This window comes from Anser cygnoides, chromosome 12 (assembly GCF_040182565.1).
Source record: "Anser cygnoides isolate HZ-2024a breed goose chromosome 12, Taihu_goose_T2T_genome, whole genome shotgun sequence".
NCBI classification, from domain to species: domain Eukaryota; kingdom Metazoa; phylum Chordata; class Aves; order Anseriformes; family Anatidae; genus Anser; species Anser cygnoides.
Window position 1 is genome coordinate 13,630,299 of NC_089884.1, and position 25,492 is coordinate 13,655,790.

Sequence of the window (25,492 nt, forward strand, 5' to 3'; positions counted from 1 at the left end):
CAACAGAAGGGAGGCAGTGAGAACAGAAGTTGTGCCAAAAACCCAGCTGAGCGAAGTGAACGTACGTGCGTGTCCCCAGCCCCATCTCAGAAGGCTGCAACTGTCCTTCGGGGAAGTATCTTGACAGGAACACGAATTCATTTTGACTTCAAAAAGAGAAGTTAGGAAACACCCAAACGCACCACCCAAACATTTCATCTGCAAGCTGCCAAACGTTCAGGCCGCTGTTCTGTATGGGGAAGCCGAAGCACACCGGCACTTGGATAGCCACGCAGTGAACACTTTACACACTTATTAGTTAGTGACTGCCCTAAAGCAAAGCCTGATAATGCCTAGGATTAAGATTTTTGATGCGGAGTCAAACTGCCTAATTACTACAGGGCAGGCACAACAATACACCTGTGGCCTTTCCCAGATGGCTGAATTACCCCCATGGCTTCGTGACAAACCACAGGGCAATTCAGCACGGCTGTAACACTTGCAAGAAGCTGGAGCAAATTAGGGGGGCTTGAAAGGAGGGCAGGGAGCTGCAGCAGCTTTTAATGTTTGGTTGTTTTGGTTTTTGAACTAGATCTGATGAACTGGCTCATTGGAAAAAGCACACTGGGTTTCCCACTTGAGACACAGGAGTTCAGTGAGATGATCTGTCCTGCTCACCCTACAAACTCTTCTTGGTGAGAAGTGATGTGTTTGGTTCAGCTCGTAGTGCTGTAAGCAATTACTTGAGAAAGGTGCTTAAGACAATGCTTAAAAAGCAAAGATATGAGCAAAAAAAAAAAAACACAGTTCAGGGGAAAGGTAAGCAAAGAGCATCTCTTTGTATAGGTCAGCTCCGTGCCATTCTCCCCATTCAGAAAAGTTTGCTGAGTGGTGAACTCTTTTCTTACTGCCATTAAAATTTCTTTAAGTCGTCTTTTCAGAACTGAAATACACCTGAATTCTAGGCAAATTTTCATTTTTCAAACCCAAACCTCTGACACAATAGCTGAAATCCATTAACACACTGCAGCCCCGGGAAAGAAAGCTTCTGCCATCCATGACAAGTCCCAGTATCAAGACCTGTGCATGGCTCTGAGTGAGGCTTCTGAACACAAAGACTCTGCTTCCACTTTCCCCAGCAGCACCAGGTGGCCATACCAGGGCCCCTGCAAGAAAGAATCAGATTACCTCAAGAATAAAGCCCCCCCAAACTCTGGCTGTTATGTTGTTACTATCCAAAATGCTGTTAATATTTTAGAAATCTAAATTAACTTACTCTTTTTTAACTTTTTATTTTTCATAAATGCAATAACGATGAATCAGGTTCACGTCTGTTTATAATCAGTTCCACTATTAAATTCCAGCACAGCATTGCAAATCCATTAGATCAGAGCTATAGCTAAGGTACTGGAAATAACCAAACCTTCTGCCATTAAGTCTATACTTTCTCTGTAGTGGTTTCAAAACTAATGAGAATATCAGTATTTTACAAAACAAAATGGAGCGGTACTTTGCAAAAGCTCCATTTGGGCCTCAAATAAAACCATCTCTTTAGCTCAGTTGTTCTAACATGACACGTGGACGTGGCAAATTGTGAGGTTGCAAGAATTCCTTGCAACTGATTGTATCAGTATCATGCCTTTGCACCACTTCCTATAACCAGAGACCAAAATGTGCTATGAAGTTTTTCCAGCACCACGAAAACACTGATTCCAGTAGTTCATTCACACACCGTCTAGGTCAGCAGTCGATGCAAGACCTCAGCGAGCACTAAATTAACGTGGGATGTTACGAGGCACTGGGTTGCCAGAAGTGCTGTCCTCCTGGTAAGGTGCAACACGGATCCTAAAAACCAGTAATGATCCCACAGTGATACCTGCAATACTAATGTTGATCCAGGTAGGGTCTTGGGGAAGTTCTGACTCAGCCGATCGCGTTCCACCAGGCAAGGCGTGCTCCAGAGCTCCAGCTACATGCCAAGCTGCCTCCTGCACCAGAAGGTCTATTTGCCCTTCACAGGAGTTAGCATTTGACGAGGGATTGGAACAGTTTTCCTCAAAGAGCAGAGCTATGCAGCAGTCTCCAAAGGGGAAGGGTGGGGATGAAGCCAAGTGTTATGACTCAAAATCTGGTCTCTGTTTTAAGATGTTTGTGACAGATTTCAAAGGTGTTTATTAAAAGTCAACCACTGTACCTATTTGAGATGCAAAGAGCATAGCTGGATTAAGCAGACAGGAAATATAAAATGTGCCAGGACATAGCAGAATTTAAATAGATCAATAAACATAGCCACTAGAACAAGAATTCTCAATTTTTCCATCTCATGACCTTGCATTAGCATCAAGTTTTAAAGTGTCCCTTTCAGGCTTTCTTTGCTTACCCAGAGAGGAGCGGAAAGGGAGACAGACCACGTCTCCTCTCTGTTAGGAATTCACGATCAGAATCACGTTGAACTGGAAGGGCCCTACATAATTACTCCAGCTGGCACACAACCAAAAAAAATGCAAGCAGTTCAGTATCACTGTGAGTGAGGGTAATCTGGATAACAGATGAAATGCCACACAGTACCAGACAGTATTCTACGTTAAATGTGCTGTGGTCTTCTCCCCTCCTGCCCCCCAACACTTGTTTTATTTTCACATTAATAAGGCCAAGGTAATTTAAAACTGTAGTGCTGATTCATGCTATTAAGCCAGTGATGAGAACTAGAGGAAACTGCTATTAGATGTAAACTAGGCATGTGAGGGAAAAAGTGACAAGCAAAAAAAAGACAAAAAAAGGCATTACCAACATGTTTGCCTTTTTTTTGTCCTTGTATACAGTCTTATTCACTCACCTGCTGTGCATCATTTCACCAGCCAGCTATGGAAAAGGGAACCCTGCACTCTTACACCCCAGTCAGGTCCCAGCCCAGGCACCTCCGTGTCTCCCAGGGCATTCCCTGATCAGCACACGCCTTGGGAGGACCGGGGCCAACCTGCTCGTTCGCGTGGTCCTGGGAGGCTGAGAGGCGTTGGGAAGGAGGCAGAGAGGCCTCGCCGAGGCTGCGCGCTGTGAAAGCCCTCGCACATCTCAGCACTGCGCAGAGCCACAGGCAGGCTGCAGCTTTCCTTCCGAGGTTTGCATGCAGTCGTTACCCTCATTTCTCCCTTCTTTTGGTGATTTATATTTCTCGGGGCCAGACGCCTTTGCACAGTGCTCCATTTGCTGCATGCCAAACACCCATTCATTCCTCACAACCGCTTTCTTCAATTGTCTTAAAATTGCCTCTGGCCATATTTAATTGCCAGAATATTTATACTTGTCATTTGCATACCAAATGTATACATTAGGGGTCAAATCCTTAATGAAATCAACCAAAAAGCTAACCCAGGTTAGTGGGGTTTGATCCTACCATGCACTTCTAATGGGAATTAAAAAAAAAAAGGGACTTCCAAGAACCTCCATAGAGAGGAGCAACAGCTTTTGAAGAATCCACAGCTATATCTACAGAGAAAATTTTTCCTTAGGACTGCAGCAATGCAAAAAAAAAAAAAACCACAAAACAGCAGTTAACAACTGACCCTAAATAAAATGAAAAAACAAGGCAGAAGATTGTCCTCGTGTTCCTTGTCCTGGCTCTGCAATGGTTAAAGGGTCCCCACAGCTGTGCTGGCATCATCGATTAGGGTGAAGGAGGAAGCGACAGGAAAATAAAGCCACCTTAATTTCAAGCTCCATTAGAACTGAAGGACTTGGGGGGTGGGGGAAATCAATGGTTGGCAAATAGGAAAAGGACAAAAATCTGCAAAAGGAAAAATACATTTTCAGGCTAAGCTAATGCAAACAATGGATGGCGAACAGCACTCGAGGTTGCCCCTTTAAGGTTGTGTCAGCATTTCCATTTATAAACCCCGATTTTAGTTACACTCTAGTAGATTACCACGGGCTTTGGTGTTATTCTAGTAGATACCACAGAGTAATCACAAACGATCATGTGAAATAGCAGTAAAGGCTCACTGGCTGAATAATGCACCCTTTCAGGGCCTGATGTCAGAGTTAGCATTTTTAATTTGAGAGTTGCACAGGTACGTACATCGAGGCAGACCATAGAGCCCTGGGGTCGGCATCTTGGGACCAGATTCTACCTCAAGAACTCCAACATTAAAGCAAAAAGTCAGAGCTGCTGCTGGTACACAGCCTGCTTACAGTACTCTGCAAAACCTGAAAATATCCCAGATCCTTCATTTCAGTCTGCCTCAGTTGCCACTTGGAGAGGTTCGAGCCTAACCTTCTGCCCTCATTTAGATAAAAGCTCTTATTTCTCTTTCTGGACCTCTGAAGAGCTACTCGGTCAATAAACATCCACACCCAGGAATCAAAAAGAAAGCCTGGTATGCAAGCTTTCATTCCGGTTTTGCCTAGCTCAGAAGCCCACGCCAAAACTGTTGTACAAGCAGGGAAACGAGAGCCTCGCTGGAGGCCGACAACATTTCTCTCGAGCTTTCCAAGCAGATAAAACAGGGTAAGCAAGGAGAGCTCACATCTATTTCGAGAACCCGTTCTCAAAGGTCTGCAGAGAGCTGGACTGAGCTTCGGAAGGTAGAACAATGCCATTTCTTACAACTACCACCGTGATTTGGGGCTTAAACGTTTTAAAACAGGTATACAGCTAAAAAAACAGCTAAAGCTAGTATTAAACCGCCACTACATACAAAACATACAGGGCAGTGCAATGCCTCCTGGAATCAGCCAAAATACCTTAGTAGGTATAATTTGGGCTCTGATCTTGCGACTCATCCCTACCAGGTACCCCAAATGTTTACCAGAGCAGCACTGAACCTCTCTGACATCCATGCACAACAAGCAGCACACATGCAAGAGCCAGGTCCTAGCTCACGTGCCACAACTGCTCAGCCTTTTTGTATACTTGTAATAATTCCTCCTCTTGGTGCCATTGCTGTGGCCTGAGAGGTCTGCTACAGGAGTACATCATAGCTCACCTTTAGGGAATCGTGGAGAAATACTGGTGTTCTGTTCAGAAAGGGGATTACATTTATAGGCACATGCCCCATCTTTGCAGAGATCAGCTTGCATCATCCACACTTGCATGAGATTTTTAAAAGCCGTGAAGACACAAAAAAGGAAAAAAGTGCATTTATCTGTTAAACACGGCATCAAGACCACCAGGAATCAATTGACTACCCTTTTCAACTCTGCAAAGATTTTGCCAAAATAGGGCTTACTGACGAGTTAAAAAAAATATCTTGATCTTCATAAACTCTGAGGTAGGAATTAATATGAACTGGATTTGCTCTGAGAAGTCTTTGTTGTGCTGTATACAGTTTAGGAACAGCCTTTGAAAGGAGAGAGGAAAAATACAAATTCCTATAATTTAGAGGCAAGCCTAAAATCTTTTTCATAATCTTCCCGGCCTACTGCTCTAGTGGGAGACATTTCCTGGACTCGCAACCCTTTTATGTACAAGCAATCTACATTTTACAACTGATAAATAATTCAGATAATTAATTGAGCTGCAATTTGCTGCACTTCTTTTTAGTCAGCACTATGGCATACAGTTTAAAAGAGGCTCTGTACAGAAGGTTCCTCGTGCTTGTTAACCCAATCTGAAGCTTCTGTTAGGTGAATTCCTAGATTCTCTTAACGCTTTCTGAATTTCTCACAACATCAGCGTCCAGGAACTCCATGCCCTAGACGCTCCCCTCTGTGACTTGCCTTGCTGTGACTTACTCTCTCCAGAAGAAGCAGGGTATTTCCTGGAATTCTCCCTCTGCAGTGCTGATTGCCCTCATTTGAGAGATTAGATTCTAGCAAATCTCTGTGCTGCCCACATACAGGCTGCTAGAATAGACCACAACATGAGAAGGAACAGAGACAGTAAGTAAATACTTCAGGGAAGAAAGCTGAAGAAGCTCAAGCAAGCAAACTGTCAGGGAAATCACTGATTTCTTCTTTTTCAGCAATTACCATGGAGGCAAAGGAGTGATGGGGGAGCATATGGCAGGAAGTCTAAGCATTATTTTCATGCTCTAAGAGCTTTGATAGAATATTTAAGTCAGCAGAACCCTAAAATTCATACAATAAACATTTAATCATATTAATAACCTTTGCTTAAGTGCAGCAGTCAGCAGTGCCTAAGCATGAGGTCTGCGTTTCTGGCACAAATGCCCACGTTCACCTCCAGAGACGCCACCTACTCCTGCAGTGTGGCACACGTAGGCTGTACCAACGCAGCCCCACTGCAGCTTTACGGGAAGGAAGAACGCACTTGCAGTTTCAGGTACCTTAAGAAAAGAAGTTTCAGCCTCCTAATCAAATGCTGTGAAGTATTCATGAACTGATAACACTAATTGCACCAACTGAAGCTTGAGGGATGCTACACATACAATAGCAATGTAAGTGATGAAGAGCCTACAGATGACACAAACAAGTTCCAGACAAGAAATGAATTTCCTGTAATCCATACCAGCTTGTGGACAGAATGCTGAGCGTCAAGAAAAGAAAGTAAAATGCAATGAAGAAAGGACAGCTGAGTCTATAACACTGCTAAGCTGTGAACCGAGCTCATTAATTACTTGGGAAGAAGTTTGTGTTGGTTAAAAAAATAGTGGTAGTGCTGGCTGCAGGCTTGATGCAGAACGGAATCGCTCCTCACAAGCTGCAGAATTACAGCGTACCAGTACGTCTGTGTAAATACCAAGTAACAGCGGAGGAAGAGTAAAGCCCTGCGAGATTGCTTCCTTCTAACACGCTGCGCTGCGGGATGCAACAGCAGCAACCATGGAGGGAGAATTCCACACAGGGTAAAAGGACAGCTACATCTGACCCAAAACAAACACCATGAATCTGAAGAAACCTTAGGAAACTAATTAGCTAGGGAGAATGAAAACAAATCCCAGTACAATCAGAAGGTACAAGTAACATCGGAAGCTTTGGTAGTACATTTTTATCAAAATATTGAATAATTTTAAGACCTACCTGGTTAACAAAACCAACAAAAAAGCAGTAATGTATAATATGAAGGTCCTCCTACATAAGAAAACCTTACTAAAAACTACTTAAAGGACAAGATCCTGTTGTTGACAACCATGAACCAGTACCTACAGACAAGAACAGAGGCTTGTCCATGTTCTAAGCAAGTATTTTTGAACCACAAACCATCATCAACATCAGCCAGACAGACTGAGAAGTGACTGCAAAGACCATCACACAAAGCAGAGGACAACGCAGCAGAAAAATTCTTGCACTTGTTAACCACAAAAATAAGCAGGGACAAAACACTGAGCACTCAGACATTACTCACGAGCCTGTAGGATCACCTAAAACGGAGCACCTCGCCAGGCTTCCCTCTGCAGATCAATTTTAGCTAATTTACAAACTTTTTTTGCACAAAAACTTGCAGATTCGAAGCCCATGTGTATTAGGCAACATGAGTAGTTAGGTTTAAATTCAAGTGATCAGTGATTAAATCACCAGTGCTAATCATGATTCAAAATGGCAAGCAGTGAACTTTGATTTAAATTATTGATTTTGATCCTGGTTTTCATTTGTACTTTTTAGCTGGTTTCCTAATGGAAGGGTTGAATTCCATTGGCTGATTGGGCCATTTAAACACATTGATTTGCAATTAACTACTGCTTCTAATGCTGAACTCGAAACATTCCCTAAACGGGAGGATACAATCGTATCTATACTCACAACACAAAGCTTATTTAAAAAGCACTTTTGTTCAGAATCTTTAATTTTGAAAACAAAGAATGGGAAATTTCTTATTTACTAGATTCCATTTACACAGGCACTTACACGTTTGTATCAAGTTAGACTTGGTCGCAAATTAAAATTCAATGAGAAATAAAACATGTAAAAACGTTCAATTAAACTGCCTGATATAAATAAAAATAGTACTCAACTTCTACTTCAGAATGTTTGCATTTCAAAGTCTCTTTTACTGAATAAAAATCATTAACTTTAGAAGCAAAAAGGTGGATTTAAAATTATGGCCAGAAACAGCATTTCAGCATCTAGAGATGGAAATGGAGCAGTTTTAAAGAAACTTGCACAAACTCCCATACAAGGTAAGGACCCAATTCCTGCAGAAATCACCTGAAGGTGAGATGAATGGGACTCGGGTACCCAGTGTGTTTAGGCATGGCTGAAAATCTCTTGATTTCAGGTGGTAAAATACTCCAAAAAAAAATCTGCTCCTGCTTTCTTCAAGCTTCAGCAATAAGCAATCTTTTTTAGGGTTTATTTTTTGTTTTAAAAATGCATATGCTTGCTTTTAATTTAAATCACGTTTATAGCAAGCTTGGTCCACTGTATAAATTGCCATAAATTAAAAACAAAGCTTTTATTTTTGAAGGAATAAACGCACTCTAATGAAAAACATTCGTCTATTGACTTGGGTCAAAACCAAACCAAAGATGAGAAAATATACTGAGCAGGTCACCAGAATGTGCTGGTGATCAAATGATAGGGCCTTAAGATCTGGCGTAATTAAGAAAGAAGAGAACCTTCACATTCTAGTCAGGTAGCAGGAAAATAAAGTAAACTATGAGCATTATGCAGTCTTATCGAGGAGCATGGCTGTTTTCCCACATGCCATATCTCAGAATTCAGAGTCAAAACCTCCACTGCTTCTGGGCTTGAGAATCTACAACAGGAGTGCTCTTAAACGACGAAGAAAAAACACCAGAAATCAAAGAATTAACAACAGTAGTAAACCCAAAGAAGAAAAAAAGGAAGAGTTCTTGAAAAAAATGACAGAACGGGGCCAAGGAAAACACGTACAAAGTTTAACATCACTAATTAAACAAAACAACATTACAATTGGAACAAAGGAATAAAAGGAGAAAAAGGGAATGATGCCAATGGTTGTACAGCTCTCGGGCTATTATTATGCACTGAAGCCTCCCAGTGCACTATTTTTTGGGTGAAAAAGAGTGGAAAATCATGTGGGGAGAGTGAGAAATAGCAGCCAAACATGCCAGGAACTGTCAGAAGGTGAAGAGAGAGGATAAGCTTTCAAATGATTAACCAGTAATTCTGACTATTATCAATTTTCAAAGCAACACACGACGTTATTCAGTTAAGAGCCAGTTGTGGAATTGGTGAACACTGCAGATTTCTTCTTCACCAAGAAAAGCAGTACACAAATATTCTATAAGGGCAGGCAAATATCATAAAGCAAAAAATAGTCCGGTCACGTTAATTTGTAAGATATCTGGAGACATTCAAGAGAAACTTAACAAGATTAAATCACACTGGAAAAGCACAGGAAAAACAGCAGTCAGTCTAGCACCTGGACAGGGTTACCTGAGGCGCAGCAGAAGAAAAAGCCATACTCACCTTCTTCGCATATTAACTTAACTGCCCCCTATTACCTACAACACCTTGAAATTCCCAAGTGATTCTGCATGAGTTCTTCCATCAGATATTTAAAAAGGACTCAAAATTATGAGAAGTATCCCTCAAATCAACAAAGACAACTCTGCAAAGACAGCAAGCGCGTAGTTCCTCTTGACTTCAGAGGAAGTTTAGAACTTAAGATGTTTCTGCAGATCTGCTACTTAGTGCTGCTTCTCATGGCTAATTCTTTCTTCACTGAAAGAAGAAAGTACGTGTACCCTCCGTACTTCCTCTAGCCAGTGGATTAAACACAAAACAAGCCTATTTCCACAACAGTCTCAGATCAAAACTACTTCCACAACAGTCTGAGAAGAGCTTTGAACCAGAGCACAGGAACAGCAGTTTAGGGGAGTGTGACATGTGTCAGAATCGCCCCTACCTGGATGTCAGTGTCCTTCACGGGTTCAAGAGGCTCAAACGTAGTGGCTGCACTTAGACTCTCGAGTCGCTGAGAGATATGAGATATATCAAGCCCTCTGGACCCAAGAAGAACAGACCTGTAACAAAGAAATTGTGCAGGTACGAAGTCAGTACCACACAGTCAGAGCTACCAGTATGCACTCCAAACCCAACCCACTGTCAGTCCTTGGGTCAGCAGCTAGCCATGTGCAGTCAGTGCTTCCAGCTGTGAGAAATGCATACACCCAAACCTTGCACAGCCACACGCATGCATCTAACCCCCTCAGCCCTGCTGAATGCTTTTTGCTGTTCCACTGCAGTACAGCACAGCTGCCAAGTTCTTCCAGATAGAAAAACTCTACAGCGCGTTGGTAAATGTCCTCAGCAGCGGCCGCACCAAGGTACTGCACTTCTTGGCTTTAGCACCTGAAATTGGGAACAGTTCGCTTCTCAAATAAATCCTTCAGTTACTAATTTATTTTTTTGTAAGAAGACGGGGAAGGAGAAAGCAGCTTTGCAGTCATTCTGTTTCTCCTGAGCATATCCTCCTGGCACAGCTCCCCACAACTGAAAAGCCAAGCCCGCAAACATTTCGCACCCCCTGCTTTCAGTTTCCGGCGCAGGGGCTCGGTACTTACGCCTTAACGTCCGCAGTCTCCTGGGAAGTGCGGGTCAGAGTGCGGGAGCGCAGGCGCTCCCCAGCCTGCTGGATCTCTTGCAGGTTGCGCTCCACGTGCGGGAGCTCGGAGATGCCCTCTGTCTCAGCTGCGAGCTGCTCTGCCTGCTGCAGGAGCTCTCCGAAGCCTTCGGTGTCCATCTCTGCTGCAGGTTTCACCCAAGACGCACAGAAACCTGCAGAGAAGAGAGAAAAGAGAAAATATGAGCAAGTTCTTGCGTGGCTATAAGCAGTGTCCATACCTACAGGTGCACAGAGAGAACAGCAAGAGCTGAGCTTCTAGAGCAGGACACCACTCTGCTCGTCCTCCCCGCAGAGGGTGTAACAGAAGCACCTGAACGTTAAGCAAATTTTCAAGTGCTCTCAGAGCGAGTTGCCTTACAGGACCACATTTTAAGGCAGACCTCCAGACCTCTCAGAAGTGCATGGGGCAGCTCACATATCGCCTTGATACAAAAGGGAGCAAACAGAAAGCAGAGAAGTCCAGGTGAAAGATTTGGTATTAATTCAGCTATAAAGCTCTTGTGTATATACATATTTATATCATAAATTGAGATACATACATATGCACGCATACATATGCATATATACAGGCTGAAAATACACATAGCTTTAACACGAGGTTAAATAAACAGCAGAAGACAAGTATGTGTATGTGCAGAGACTGCCATAACAAGCCATCTATTAAAATGTGTTAAACCATGTCATCAACCCCCAAAAAAACACAAGTGCACGTTGTTGCAATGCAAAAGATGGGAGTCCTCCCTCAATACATGTAGAAAGCTCTACCGGCGTTTGTGAGGGCTGCCTGCACAGACCCAGTGAGAGAACAGAGCCAGTACAGCAGAGAGCAATGGCTCTAACAGCTGAGGTCCTCAGTGCATCACGCCGTGCCAGGTTCAGAATGGAGCCGGTTGTTTTTATAGGGCAGACAAAAATGTATGTGCTCAGGATCAATGTGGAAAAACCAGGGAGTCACAACGGTGTCCGTATTAATGGAGAAGGAAAACCAAACCCTCAACTTCAGGCCCCAAATGCACGATTTGCAGCCAGATCCGCGACACGCCACGAGCACCTCGCTGCCCTCCGGTCACAGGAGAGGGTCGCTGACAGCCGGCCGTGCTGCACAGCGCCACAAGGCTTCAGGAACTCTAGCTCCCTCGTTTACTAAATGAAAATCAAGAGCAACCGGTTCAAGAGAGCCCACCAAGAACAGGGAATTTTTACAGCCCAGAACCAACCTACAACTCCAGCATTTCTTGGTACCCCCCAACCTTACCAAAGCACTCTAACAGTATAATTTCCCATTCCTGCTGTTCCGCCGTTCCTAAGCGCAACTTCCAGGGACAAGAGCACCGCTTTAGATCTGGACAAGAAGCGATTTAAGAGCACCGTGTGATGGTTCAGTCAGACGCACGCGATTAGAGAGAAATTGATCCCTGCCCCTTGCACATGGCTGCTGCCTGGGCGCCAGGACAGACCCGGGTGTCCAGGCACAGAGAGTTTCCCCAGCACTCCTCAGCCACTTCTGGGGGAGGCAGCAATCGTATCTGCACTGCCTCGTTCACCGGGCGAGACAGCAGAGACTGGATTTGTTTGAGCAGATCAGCACAGCACTGAGACAGAGGGGAGTGGAGAGGGGTGTGGTGGAAACCAGCAGCTTCGTGCCCTGCAATGCAGCACAGAGCATCTTCCCGGCGCTCACTTGCGGTAACTCAGGTGCAGCCCTGCCAGAAGCAGCCCCTGTTGGCAGACGCTGACCAGAACAGCCACACGCCCACGAGCGCGGCGAGCAGATCCTCCGGGAGCAGCGACCGCGAGAGCAGCACAGGCTTCAGCTCGATTTGATTCGATCCGGTCCACTTCCTCTTTTCATTAAGAGCGAGATAAAAAGCTGGGAGCGTAAGAAGGCACTAACTTCTCCAAGAGCACTGAAACCAAAAGCATGGGGGATCAGCGCGCTGTAAAACAGCTCCCCAACCTGCACTTTTTAGCCACAGATGCCGTGTCAGTGCCATACGCAGTCTGCCCCATAAAGCTGCTGATGTAGGACAGCCGCAGTGACTCTGGAAAACAAACTGAGTTCAACAAATATAGAATAAACTCCTTTTGGAGCAAGCTAAACTACCTGTGATTATAGCCCAGCACCGGGAGTGACAGCTCAAAACTTAGCTAGAGCACCACCAGCACCTTTGTCCAGAGGACAGAAGGCAAATATTTAGAGCGGGTAGCAGCACGAACGAGTTCGTCTCCACGCTGACAGAATTTACTGCATTCAGGAGACTGCAGTCTGCCTCTTAGTGCCGCCCGGCGAGATGGAAACTGCTGCCACAGTAACGAGCAGAGCCACGGCAGATTTTCATGTCTGGCTGGGGAAAGTGCAACAACTGACACCTAAGGGAAAGAAAATACATCAGAAATTAAACCAACTTCTGTGAAACCAGATCGACCCCGGGCTAAAAGCCAGGACTGAAAAGGCTCTTCTGTAAAAACAACTTTGATGGCTTATCAATAGAAGCTGCTGCGTTAGGCTAGTACTCCACGTCCAACAAAGCCCCTGTTTTATGTTTTCCCAGCATTTAAAGCCACATATAAACGTTATATATTGTACGAGTTGGCAGGATTTAAGCCAAAATGAAATCAGAAAAGATGACGACAGGTTTCTCGGTTCTCTTCCGACTATAAATGTTGATCACCTGAAAAAAGACTAAATATCTCCAAGTCCTACAATGCTACCTAACCAAATGTTGTAGCTACAGTACTCCAAGCACAGCCGTGTCGAACATTTTAGCTCACCAGCTTCAGAAAGACTCAGAGCTGAAAGACTCCGACGTGTGAGCAAGTGTCTGTTGTACTTCACATACTGACAGCCTTTGTGTCATCTCATTAACTAACTTCGAGAAACAGACTGAAAATTCAGACTGATCCAGTGCTTCAAAAAAAGGAACGGAAGATTTCACAGGAGGGAGGGAAAGCCTCGCCTGCTGCAGTCAGAGCAGCTGACACACCCGAACAGCTCCACGAGCTGCAAAGAGATTCTCCCAAAGGGGAAAGGAAGAAGAAATCCAGCGCCGCCCTCTCACAGAGGCTCCTGCCCCACAGTGCTCATGAGCCGGGATGGGTTTCTTTTGGAAGGAAGATGGAGAAGGTAGGGTAGGACAACGGGGGTAATTCCTTCCTCGCTGCAGCCAAGATCTGAGGCAAGAGAAAGGATGTGCTTGTCTGCCAGACACTGTCACTGGAGCTTTTTGGGGCAGGACAAGGCAGAAGTGGTGCGGACCTGCTGACCCTGCACGAGGAGAGGAGACAGCCTGCCTGGTTCAGCTCCTGAGGGCTCTGCCCGCCTCGTTTCCATGCCCAGAAGTGCCCCAGTACAACCCAAACGTCTCCTGCACATTTCCAACAAATCGCCCTCCGCTGCGCGAAGCGCGGTAGCCAGCATTTAACCAGGCTGATGCAGGAAAATCCCCAACAGGCCACCCAGCAACCAACACTTACACTTGTCGTTTCTTCTGCCACCCACCAATTAACCCTCCCCGTTTCCCTCGAGGTTCCCAGTCCTGTAAGGGCTGCTGGTAAGCTCACATGTAGGGAGATCCGTACCTGTCCAGTCCCTGTATGACTGCTACTAAACACTCTGTCTCAAAGAGTTCCTACAGTGCATGTGTTGAATAAAAAGTGCATAAAAATGTTTCTTCGGAGGTCTTAAAGGCACCGACATTCAGTTGTTTCTCTCACACAGTGATAAAGGACAAACAAGGGGACACGGCTCGCCTCTGCCCTGCTCACCGCTTACTCATTACTTAACGTGGAACCAGCAGCTGGCACTTCAGACAGTTTATTCCCATACATACCTCCATGAACTTGTCAACGCTGACTTATCTGCCAGCTGACTTTGAGGCCCCTCACAAAGGCCTCAAGTCCCCTAAAAACTGACTCATCTGGCAGCTTCACCATCCCAGCCCCCTGCCCCTTTCCCAAAGGCTCACTACTTGCTGCCAGCACCCGACTGCCACCTCAGCAGGCCACCAACTTCTGCAGGGTGGCCAACTGACCGCTCGTTAGGTTCCACGTTTCATTTGAGAGTTCAGATTCCTCTGATGAAGTCCCTCGTTGGCACCTGGACTTGAGTTCAACCCCTTCCAGCCCCAGGTGACACAATGGGGTTTAGGGCTGTGTGGGATCAGTCACTGCAGCTGGCAGCTACATCCTCACCCCAGCATGCCCGCAGCCCCAGCTGTCACACAAAGGCAGACAGATATTGTTCTTTAGGTTCAGAAAGAAGGGTTCTACAGCTGAGATGCCCTACAAGAACACCTTATCGTCATAACTTCACCTGCTTTGCACAAGAAGTCAGCATTACTGCTGATAAAAATGGTTTATGAGCTGGGGCAGGGTGAAGGGCCGAGCCAGCACTCTCATTTGGTACCTTCTGAAGGGCCCACATTCAAGACTGCTTTCCTGCCTTACATCAAACGCACTGATGTGAAGAACACCGGAGTCCTGAGCACCGCACATGGATCTCTTTCTCCATTAGAGCCTTCTACAGCCTCCCTTGCTCAGAAACTTTCTGTGACCTACCCAGCACACAGACAGCAATGTCTGGTGGCTGTGAGGGTGACCGAGCACTGGGCCAGGCTGCCCAGAGAGGCCGTGGAGCCTCCTTCCCTGGAGATACCCAAACCCACCTGGCTGCCACCCTGTGTGGCACGCTTTGGGTGATGCTGCCTGGCAGGGGCTGGACCAGTGGATCCCTACAGGTCCCTTCCACCTGGGCATGCTGCAACATGCAACCTTAACAAAACCCACCGCCACGGAACCACAGAATCATCAGGGATGGAAAAGCCCTCCAAGATCACCTGGTCCAACCACCATCCAACCACCATCCAACCACCTACCACCACCATCACCCACCAAACCATGTCCTCAAGCACCAGGTCTAACCTCTTCCTTGAACACCCCCAGGGACGGTGACGCCACCACCTCCCTGGGCAACCCGTCCCAACACCTGACTGCTCTTTCTGACAGAAATGTCTCCTCATTTCCAACCTGAACCTCCCCTGGCACACCTTGAGGCCATTCCCTCTGGTCCTATCACTGGTTACCTGTGAGAACAGGCCGACCCCCAGCTCCCCACACCTTCCTTTCAGGCAGTTGCAGAGAGCAACAAGGTCTCCCCTGAGCCTCCTCCGCTCCCGAGTAAACACCCCCAGTGCCCTCAGCCGCTCCTCACAGGACTTGTGTCCCAGGCCCTTCCCCAGCTTCATAGCCCTTCTCTGGACACACTGCAGGGCCTCGATATCCTTGTCGTAGTGAGGAGCCCAAAGCTGAACGCAGCACTCGAGGTGCAGAGCACAGAGGACGCCCGCCTCCCCGGCCCTGCTGGCTGCACTACGCCTGACACAACCAGGATACCACTGGCCCTCCCGGCCACCCGGGCACACTGCCGGCTCACCTTCAGGTGGGCACTGACCAGCACCCCCAGGCCCTTTCCCTCTGCCCAGCTTTCCAGCCCCCCCGCCCCCGTCCCCCAAACCCCGGCCGGGCCAAGCCCAAATGCCCTGGGGGGACCGGGACCCTCCGGTCCGGGGGCTCACAGAAGGCCCCACCGGGGGCTTGCGGCCCGGGGGAGCCTCGCTCGGGGCTGAGGGGAGGGAACCGAGGCCCGGGGGGCGGCTGCTGAGAGCTCAGGGCCCGCGGAGGGGTCGGGGGGGGGCCGAGGATGAGGAGCGGGGAGCGGAGGGGACGAGCAGGTGCCCCGCTGCCCGCCTACCCGCCGCCATGACACGCCCGCGCGGCGCCTCACCTGCCCGCCGCTCCGGCCGCCGCGCGCCCCCGCCCCGCACCCCCATTGGTCACCCTTATCCCCTCCTCCGCCCTCCTATTGGCCGAGACGAAGCGCTTCCCGGCGCCGCGCGCTCCCATTGGTCGAGCCCGTGAACTCCCCCCCCCTCCCTGCACGCCGGCTCCCGCCCTCGACGTCTCCTCGCGACAAGAGCTGTATCGAGGCGCTGCGGGGCGGGCACGGGCAGCGCGCGGTGGGGGGGGCGCCTCCGGGGGCCGCGGGTTCGAGGCTGCCCCCCGCCGCCTCGCCCCGAGAGGGTCCGCAAATCGTGGGGGGAGGCCCAAGGGTTGCTAATGTGAGAAAAATCTCAAATAATTTCCTTCAGACGGGATCTTCTGTGAAGCTAATTTATTCGCGATTGCATGGCGGGCGTCCTGTCAATCAGGAGCGCATTTTAGTACACAAAGCATAACCTTTTATTCCCTGTTACCCGACGCCTGATCACCTCCCGTTTCCTCATTGACTGAGTACTACAGGTTCACAAGCTACTCGGCGCTCCTCTATACCATGTATGTACAATTTTTCTTTTTTTTCAACCCTTTAATTTCTCCCTTTTTTTTCCCTTTCTTATGTTCTGAGAACTTGTGATCTTTGTTTTACTGTTCCCACACTGCTCACCCTGTTTTTCTCAATCTTCCACCTATTTTGGAACAGTGAGGCCTTCTACTGTCCGCTTACCTACATAGCATTTCTCCTTGTTATGACTACACAACTACCTTGGAACACAGAAAATTAGTTCTCTACTGCAAAAACACAACTTAGTTTCTCACAATTCCCCCCTCTTCTTTTCTTACTTCTATTGTTGTTTTTGCACCTCTTCACATACCGTGCTCTTGAGTTTTTCCACCATTAAGGTGCAATATTCTTCTTCGCATGTCACGGGGGATGACAGATATACCATGCCATTTTTATTACAATACCAACAAATAGTTGTTTGAGCCAATTCTGTCCAGGTAATCACGAAACTAGTTTCTCCCAAATGTCTCTAAATCCCCAGGAAGTGTCATTTTGAGCTACTCTGTGTAGGATCTTGGTTTGTTTGTTTGTTTGTTTGTTTTCCCCAAATATTTTTGAGATCAGTCAAATTCATCCCATTCGATCTACATATATACAGCAACTAGTATTAATTACAGTGCACACTCCTCCTTATGAGGTTATTAATAAATCGAATACTATTTGACTCTAGAGTACTATTTTTGCAAACTTCTCACTTATTTTCTAGTTCTTCAATATATTTACAATATTTTTGTTTTTTGAGATATTTACAATAGCTTTTTCTAATTCACTCACCCTTAACCAAGGTAAGAACTACCTTGCAAAACTGCGGAATGCTAGAGAATTGTACCAAAGGATTATCTGGAGTCTGCTTAATTGTGCGTGTGGTCTCAAGGGGCCGAGCTTTGGCTCTGTGGATCTTCAGTAATAGTTACATCTGGAATTATTGCCTCCAGGATGCAAGTTCTTTCCATCCTAGGGGCAACACCTTCCTGGCTTTATTGCCACACAGCCAGTACCACTCCTTGCCATTCGGGACAGGCCATCCGGGTACAGGATTCTCATGTTGTATCTGGCGTGCGTTATGCATATTAGCATTCCCGTGGCTACCATATTCAGTACAGTATGGATTATTCCCTACTTCACAGATAATATTTCCACACCCGGGGTCAGTAATGTTGCTCCCTGGGTTTCTCTCAATGTTGTTTAAAAGGCACCTTTGATAACACAGTGTATTGTAGCCAGGATTGTGTGTAGGGAGCTCAACTTCAAAATCTGTTCCTTCCCGGGACTGAGTATGACCTGTCATTTTTAGAAATCTAGAGAATCCAGACACAGTTGCTGCTGGAAATAGCAATCAGGGACAAGGCCTTTTCGATCTTTCCAGGCACCGGGGTGCAAATCCAACAATTATTTCGAGATAGAACTCAAGAGATGTTCTGGATTAATTGGAAATGCTGATTTTTCCCTACATCCTATCACTAATCCATTGAGAATAGGTATTACTAAGATAAACTTAAAATACATCATTTCTATGTATATATGCACCCCTATAATAATTAAAAAATAACAATTAAGAAAAACAATAAGGATTCTTCTGGTGGGGATTAAATACCCCCCTTTTCTCCCACTTCCAGGGAGTGTTCCTTGGAAACACTCCAATTCTGTGTAATCCAATACCTTTTACTCATTAATTCATTAAGAATTCTTCTAAGGAGAAGTTAAAGGTTTACAATAGATAGTTTTAACAGTTTTAAAGTGCGTCTCATTCACACTCCACACAAGAGTTTCCCCGAACCCAGCCCGAGACAAGATATGGCCACAGTGCGGTAGCTACACAGCTATCTTTGAATACAGAAAAGTAGTTCTCTACTGCAAAAACACAACTTAGTTTCTCACACTAATTAGCTTCAATTAATAATGGGGATAGGCAGTGCTCGCTCACAGTGCCTATCGCATGCATACAGACGGGAAAAAATGGGAAGAAAAAAAGAAAAAAGTATGAGTTTTTTGAGTTTTCTTGACTTTTAGGTGGGATGGGTGCTGGATGTCCCAGTGGGCTGGGTGCTGGGTGTCCTGGTGGGGTGGGTGCTGGGTGCCCCATTGGGATGGGTGCCCCAAGGAGGGCTGCTGGGGCAGGCAGAGGGCAGCAAACCCCCTCCGACGGATTGGGTTGGGGCGATGGGTTGGGTTGGGATGTGCTGCTTGCTGGCACTGGTGTCCCCCCGTGTCTCCCACTTGTGTGGGTGTCCCCTGAGTGCAGCCTCCCAGGGCCCGGTCACCCCCCGGTGCCAGCCTTGCTTCCCATCCCCTACAGGTGCATGGCACCCCATACAGGTGCATGGGCGTGAGGGCAGCTCCTGCTTCATTTGGTGCGAATCCCAAAAATTGACTTTTTCCATTGAAAAACACTCCCCCCAGAGCCCCAGGTCATGTCACGGGTGTCCCCTGTCCCTCTGCATGGAGGACAGGGACACGAGGTACCAGCACGCAGCGCTGTCCCAACCCCATTCCCCAGCCCTCCTGCTTTCTGGCCGGGCCTCTTCCCACAGGATTTATTTTTTGAATAAATAAATAAATGCAATGCATTTAGGGCAAGGCAGGTCACCCCGAACCTGTCTCCTCTGTTGCAACAGGAGGTGCCGGGAGGCTGCTTAGGCAGCAGAGCCGGGTTCCCAGCCCCGCTGTGCGGGGCGCGCCCATGGGACATGCGAGGGCAGGCAGCACCCGCGGCAGGGGCAGGGGCTCCCCGGCCCACGCTTTCGCTTGGCAGGCATTTTCGGAAGGAAAACAGGGCCTGGGCGCCTTCCCACGGCCCCCCCACCCTGCACCCAGCATCCTCCCACCCCGTTTTCCACCCCTGGGGTGCAGGAGCCAGCCTGGGCCATGCCACGGATCCTGCGTTCCCATCCTGGTCAGGGAGCATCCAGAGCCCCCCTGGCTTGCTGGGGGCTGTCCCAGGGGACACAGAGAGCCCCAACCTCTCCCTGGGGATGCCGCAGTGCCCCCAGCCCATGGGGGGGACAGGAGGGGCTTGGAGCAGCCCCCATCCCCCGGGTGCAACGCTCCCGTCACAAGTGGTGTCGGCACTCAGCACTCCAGCAGCTTCAGCCAAACTCCTTTATTTTCTCCATGGGTACAGAAGATACAAAACATGTAAAAATAAGCTTTTTTTTTTTCCTCTTTTTTTTGTGCCCCCCCCTTCGTCACCCTCCCATCCCCGAAGCGTGCCGGCTATTTACAGGCGGAGGCGGGCGGCTCAGTGGCAGCAGCTGCACTTGCTGCTGGCCGGCTCCTTGCAGACGCAGCCCTTGGCGCAGTTGTTGCAGCCGGCAGGGCAGCAGGAGCAGCAGCCTGGGGGGGGGACATAAGAGTTAGGGGGGGAGTGAGATTTAGGGAATGCAAGAATTAGGGGAGTGGGAAGGCAAGGGGTGAGGTTTAGGGGGTTGGGATGCGATGGGGGGGTCCCCAGGGGATGGGGAGAATGGGGTGACCCAGAGGGCAGAGCTGGGGTCTCAACATGAGGAAAATGGGGGGGGGCCCAGGGGGGTCCTGAAAGTCTGGGGGGACCCCAGGGAAAAGGGACGGAGAAATCACCATGGGGGTCTCCACGGGGTGCATGCAGGGGTCCCACAGGGCAGGGGTGTCCCCAGGGGGTGTCTGTAGGGGGTTTCCCCATGGGCAGGAGGGATGGGGGGGTCCCCATGGGGATCCCACAGGGGAGGGATGGGGGGGTCCCCATGAAGGTCCCACTGGGTAGGGATGGGTGGCGGTGTCCCCATGGGGGTCCCACTGGGGAGGGACGGGAGCACCACAGGGTAGGGACCCCCAGACCCCAACTCACTCTTGCGGCAGCTCCGGCAGCGGCAGTTCTTGCACTTGCAGGACCCGGCGCAGGAGCAGGAGTCACCTGGGGAGGGAGAGAAACTGTGAGCCAAACCGAGCCGGGCTGAACCGAGCCGAGCCGAGCCGGGCTGAACTGATCCGAGCCCACTTACCAGCAGCACATGTGCAGTCCTGGGGGTCCATGGCTCGGCTCGGGTAAGCAAGGCTTGGCTCGGCTTGGCTCGGCTTGGCTCGGGTAGTCGCGGCGCGGCACGGCACGGCTCGGCTCGGCTCGGTTCGCAGCAGTCCCGAGCCCCGCCGCCCGCCCGGTATTTATGGGGCTGGGGCGGCGCTGGGCGCTGCACACGGCGGGGCGGTGCCGAGCCGGGCCGTGCCGTGCCGAGCCGGGCCGTGCTCACAGGGGGGCCGTGCCGTGCTCATAGAAGGGGCCGAGCCGTGCCAAGTCGTGTCGTGTTCACTGGGGGGCCGTGCTGAACCGTGCCGTGCTCATCGAGGGGCCGTGCCGAGCCGTGCCGAGCCGTGCCGAGCCGGGCCGTGCTCACAGAGGGGCCGTGCCGTGCTCATAGAAGGGGCTGAGCCGTGCCAAGTCGTGTCGTGTTCAGTGGGGGGCCGTGCTGAGCCGTGCCGTGCTCACAGAGGGGCCGTGCCGAGCCGTGCCGAGCCGTGCCGTGCTCACCCGGGTCATGGCCATGCTCCCTGCACCCCCCCCCCCGCACCCCTTGGTGGCCCACGCGTGCACGGGGACACCCCGGCACCCCCAGCGGCTGCCCCCACCCGGCTTCCTGCATATGGGGTGGGGGGGAAAGGGGCTGGGGCCCCCCAAAATTGGGGCATCGCAGCCTGGTGACGGCCGTGGGTGTCCCCCTCACGGCCCCCACGCATGGCCCCTAGCCACATAATGGTGGCAGCAGCCAGGGACAGGCCGTCCCCGCTTTGAGCTTTTATTGCAAAAAAAGGGGAAATTTGGGGGTGAATTTCTGGTGTGAATCCTGGCAGAGCCTCAGGGACACGGAGCTGGGGGCCAGCGGCCGCGCTCGTCTGCGACGCCACAGGGTTTGGGGGTGGTTGTTCCTCCTCCCCGGCTTTGCGCCCGGCAGCGGTGAGGGAACGTAAACACGGGGCCGCGTGCGTTGGCCGCCGGCCGAGCGGCGGAGAGGAAAAGGTCGAGGTCCGGGCCCACGTGCGGCGGCAAACGCCGCTTGCGAAACCGCTTCCCGTAGGCCCCGGTGCTGCGGGCCCGGTGCGCACGACACGAAACTGGAGGAGCACAGCCTGGGCTGCACACCCGGAGCCTTTCTGGGAAGGGGACGAGACTGGTGCCTGCCACAGGAGGCCCGGGTACGAGCTGTGGTGTTAGGGCAGCCAAAAACTGAGCAGAGGACAGCTGCTTCTCGTCACGGTCCCATATCCGAAAGGCAGAACTGGGGTGCCTCAGGGACCTCTGTCACGCCCCGTTGTGTGCCCCACACCGCCCGGTGTGTGCCATCGGGGGTTCAGATGAAATTGTGTTTTCCTATAACATCATTAAACCACTCGACACACCCTACAAAACCCAGGGAGGGGGACAAGCTTGTCCCCGGGCTCCTGACATGCAAAAAGCTGCTGTGAATTGCAGCACGGCCAAACTCAGGTAGGAAAAATCAGCCAGAGGCTGCTCAAAGCGAAGGGACTTTCGCAGCCTGACCCCATTGCTCCTCCGGCTCGTTATGGGCTCACCAGTGATGTTTTTGCATGGTTGGCATTTACGTCTCGCTGGGCAAGAAGCCCCTCGGACAGCAGGTGGGGGACAGCCAGTGCACGTGGGACGGGGACAGACCGTCCAGGCGGTGCTGGCACGATTTAGCCCGAAGCCACGTGCTGGAGCTGCCCCGTGCCCACGGGGCTCCTGCGCTGACCTACATTCGGTGGCAGGCGAGCGTGCTTCGTGCATCTTGGAAGCTGGGGGGGACGGCGGCACTGCGGGGGACGCCGTGGGGAAAAGCCCTCCTGGTAGCAAAGGGGAGACCCCCAGGGGTCAGCGCTGTGAGTGGGGGTCCCTTGGTCCCTGCCTCGGCCCTGGCAGCGGTGGTTGGGTCAGGGAAGCTTTTGCAGCAAAAAGAGGCTGGTGGAAGGATGCGTTTGGGGAGCGCAGGGACAGGCAGGAGCCCCCGCGTGTGTCCTGTGGAGCAGCGGAACTGGGGTGTGGCATCCCTGCGGCGGGGCGGGTGTTGTACCATGGCACGGGCATCGCACCCCATTGTGGCATTGCACCCTACTGTGGGCACTGCACCCCATTGTGGGCACTGCACCCCATTGTGGGCATCGCACCGCCATTTCATCCCACTGTGGGCATTGCACCCCATCATGGGCATCGCACCCTGTTGTATGCATCGCCCCCCATCCTGGGCATTGCATCCTATGCCCGTCACACCCCATTACGTGCATCACACCCCATCCTGGGCTTCCCACCCCATTGCGGGCATCGCACCCCATCGCAGCCACGGTGTCCAAGCCACCCCAAGCCCCACCAGGGAGCAAACCCGGCACCTCTCCCCTGCAGCCCCGCTCCGCTGCCAGGAGGGAAAGTGAGCTCCTGGCCCTGCTGCCCCACCTGCCCTGGAAATATCACCCCTGGAAATGGGCACGGCACAGCCTTCATTACCGCGCTGTTGACAAACGGTTTGTAATAACGAGCTGCTCATTAGCCCCGAGGAGGATTTCTGGTGGAGGAGAGAGCCTGGGATTTGCCCTTGGGTAACAAGAGGGCGGGAAGAAAAAAAGAAAAACAACAAAAAAACAAAACTAACCAGAAAATTACCTTGTTGTGAAGGGAAAGTGTTAAACCCAGAGCGAGTGCTAGGGGAGGTCCGAGGCTGGAAGAAGCAAAACAAGCCTCGCCCGCGATGTGTGCCAGCCCATGAAAGAGGCTGGCGAGCTCTCCTGGTGGGCGGTTTGCCACGAACTTCCCCCCCAAAAAAATTTTCTGCCGCCCCGTGCGACACCGGAGACCAGAGAGAGGCGGCAGCCGGGTGTTTATGTACACATCGCTTTATTTAGGTAGCTCAGCGCACGCCACGCGTGCCAAACACTGAAGGTATCCGAACGCACGTATAAAAAACACAGACAATAAAGTTAGTTTTCTTCGGCTCCCCCCAGGGTCAGCGCGGCGGAGGGGGGCTGCCCGCCGGCCCCTACTTGCAGCAGCTGCACTTGGCGGAGGGGGGCCCTTTGCAGACGCAGCCCTGCGCGCACTTGGCACATCCCGCGGGGCAGCAGGAGCAGCAGCCTGGGAGGGGAGGAAAATAAATTTAGGGGGGTGTTCTCAGAAGGGTGTGGGGGGGTGGGTTCCTGCCACCCCCCCCGCATCATGCTGTGATGGATGAGCATCCACCCCGGGCTAATTTTAGCAGTGTGTTGTCCCCCCCCCCTCCCTGCCTTTGGGTGGCTTTGAGCCAGGGCTGGCCCTGGGGGGGTGCAGGTTCCCCAGGGGGGCCCTGTTACCCACGCAGACCCCCCAGCACCCTTCTGGCCAGGGTGAGTGGGTCTGGAGCAAACAGAGGATGTCGCAGTGCCGATGTCCCCCCCCCCCCCCAAGGACGTTGCCTGGTGCTGAGCCTCGGACACCAGCGGGGGACACGCTGTTTTTTGGGCTACACGGGGTGCCCTGTATTGCTTATGGGGAAGTCACCTCCCTCTTTGGGGGCAAAAAAAATAAACAGGTGGAGAGAACTGATGTTTGGGGAGGGGATTCCTGAGCCTGGCTTGATTTAGCGTGTCTACAGATGTGTGGTGGAAAAAAAACCACGGGTGTTTCTGATCTCCGGGGACTCGGGGGCCACCTTACCTTTTTTGCACGACGTGCATTTGCAGTTTTTACATTTGCAGTTGTCCCCGCAGGTGCAGGTGCCACCTGAAAGAGAGAAAAGGAGGAATAAAAAAAAAAGGGGGGGGTGAGGAGGCAGAGCATCCCCGGCCCCGCAGCCCGGGCTCAGCATCCCGTCCTGAGCATCCCTGCTGCTGTAGCGACATCCCGCATCCCTCGCCCCGCACCCCGCAGCGCGATGCCCGGCTCGAGGGAGGGTTTTAGGGTGGCCGGGCTGGGCAGGATGAGGCCAGGGCAGCCCCGCGGGGACGCTCCGGCGCTCGGCGGGGGAGCCTTGGCTTACCGGTGGCGCAAGGGCAGTCCTGGGAGTCCATGCTGCGGCCGCGGGACGCGTTGGCGATGGGAAACCGGGCTTCGGGCCGGCCGTGCCGCTGCTGCTATTTATCCCTGGCGGGGAGAGAGCGAGTGCAAAACCTCCGCCCCTCGCAGCCTGCGCACGGCTCTGCCCGGCTGCTGCCCCGGGCGCTGCTGATTCACCGCCCGGGCGGCCGCGGCTGGGGCCCCGACCCCCTCCCCGGCGGTGGGTGACGGCGGGCTGGGTCACCGCTGCCTCGGGGACGGACGGACGGATGGATGGACAGACGGACACACAGGCACGTGGGCGCAGAGAACGGGCGGCTCATCACCCCGCCGCCCCGCCGCTCCCCCTCCCAAAGCACCCGCTTTGATGAAATCATGGGATGTAGCCCCCCAAAAATCACACGAGCCCACCCCAGACCCCTCCTCATTGAGGAGGTCCCCAGACCCTCTCCCATGCCTCCGCCGCCCTCCCCGCCAGCAGCAAAACCGACGAGCCCGACTGGCCCAGCCGGAGCCCGCGTTCCCTCCGGCACCCCGCCGCAGTGCCCCCTCCCACCCTTCTTAATTAATTTCTGTGCTCAATTAGCCGCGAGGAGGGCGGCGGGGGAGCCACGTCGCTGCCGTCGGCTTGGCCAACTGTGCCAGTGGCCGCCGGGTGCTGGGCTCGGTGGCTTTGCTCACC

General features: G+C 51.0%; 3 protein-coding genes across 5 annotated transcripts in view; all 3 read right to left on the minus strand.

The window, feature by feature from the left end:
* Window positions 1-16,340, minus strand: part of NUP93 (nucleoporin 93) — an 80,291-nt gene extending 63,951 nt beyond the window's left edge. The window contains exons 1-3 of one of the 3 annotated variants that reach the window (XM_048078753.2): window positions 16,269-16,340; window positions 10,425-10,638; window positions 9,767-9,884 (exon numbers count right to left, since the gene is read on the minus strand). In XM_048078753.2, the coding sequence (XP_047934710.2) occupies window positions 9,767-9,884; window positions 10,425-10,638; window positions 16,269-16,314 (378 nt within the window). In that variant the 5' untranslated portion in view covers window positions 16,315-16,340. The other 2 variants (XM_048078754.2, XM_067004669.1) reach the window with 2 other exon arrangements.
* Window positions 16,341-19,908: 3,568 nt separating this feature from the next.
* Window positions 19,909-20,957, minus strand: LOC125184636 (metallothionein). The gene is made up of 3 exons (XM_048078760.2): window positions 20,801-20,957; window positions 20,647-20,712; window positions 19,909-20,156 (listed from the first exon to the last, which is right to left on the minus strand). The coding sequence occupies exons 1-3, from the start codon at window positions 20,829-20,831 to the stop codon at window positions 20,062-20,064; spliced, it is 192 nt and encodes a 63-aa protein (XP_047934717.1). The 5' UTR covers window positions 20,832-20,957; the 3' UTR covers window positions 19,909-20,061.
* A 2,702-nt stretch (window positions 20,958-23,659) lies between these two features.
* On the minus strand, window positions 23,660-24,871 carry LOC125184635 (metallothionein-1). The gene is made up of 3 exons (XM_048078759.2): window positions 24,794-24,871; window positions 24,472-24,537; window positions 23,660-23,913 (listed from the first exon to the last, which is right to left on the minus strand). The coding sequence occupies exons 1-3, from the start codon at window positions 24,822-24,824 to the stop codon at window positions 23,819-23,821; spliced, it is 192 nt and encodes a 63-aa protein (XP_047934716.1). The 5' UTR covers window positions 24,825-24,871; the 3' UTR covers window positions 23,660-23,818.
* Window positions 24,872-25,492: the final 621 nt, after the last annotated feature.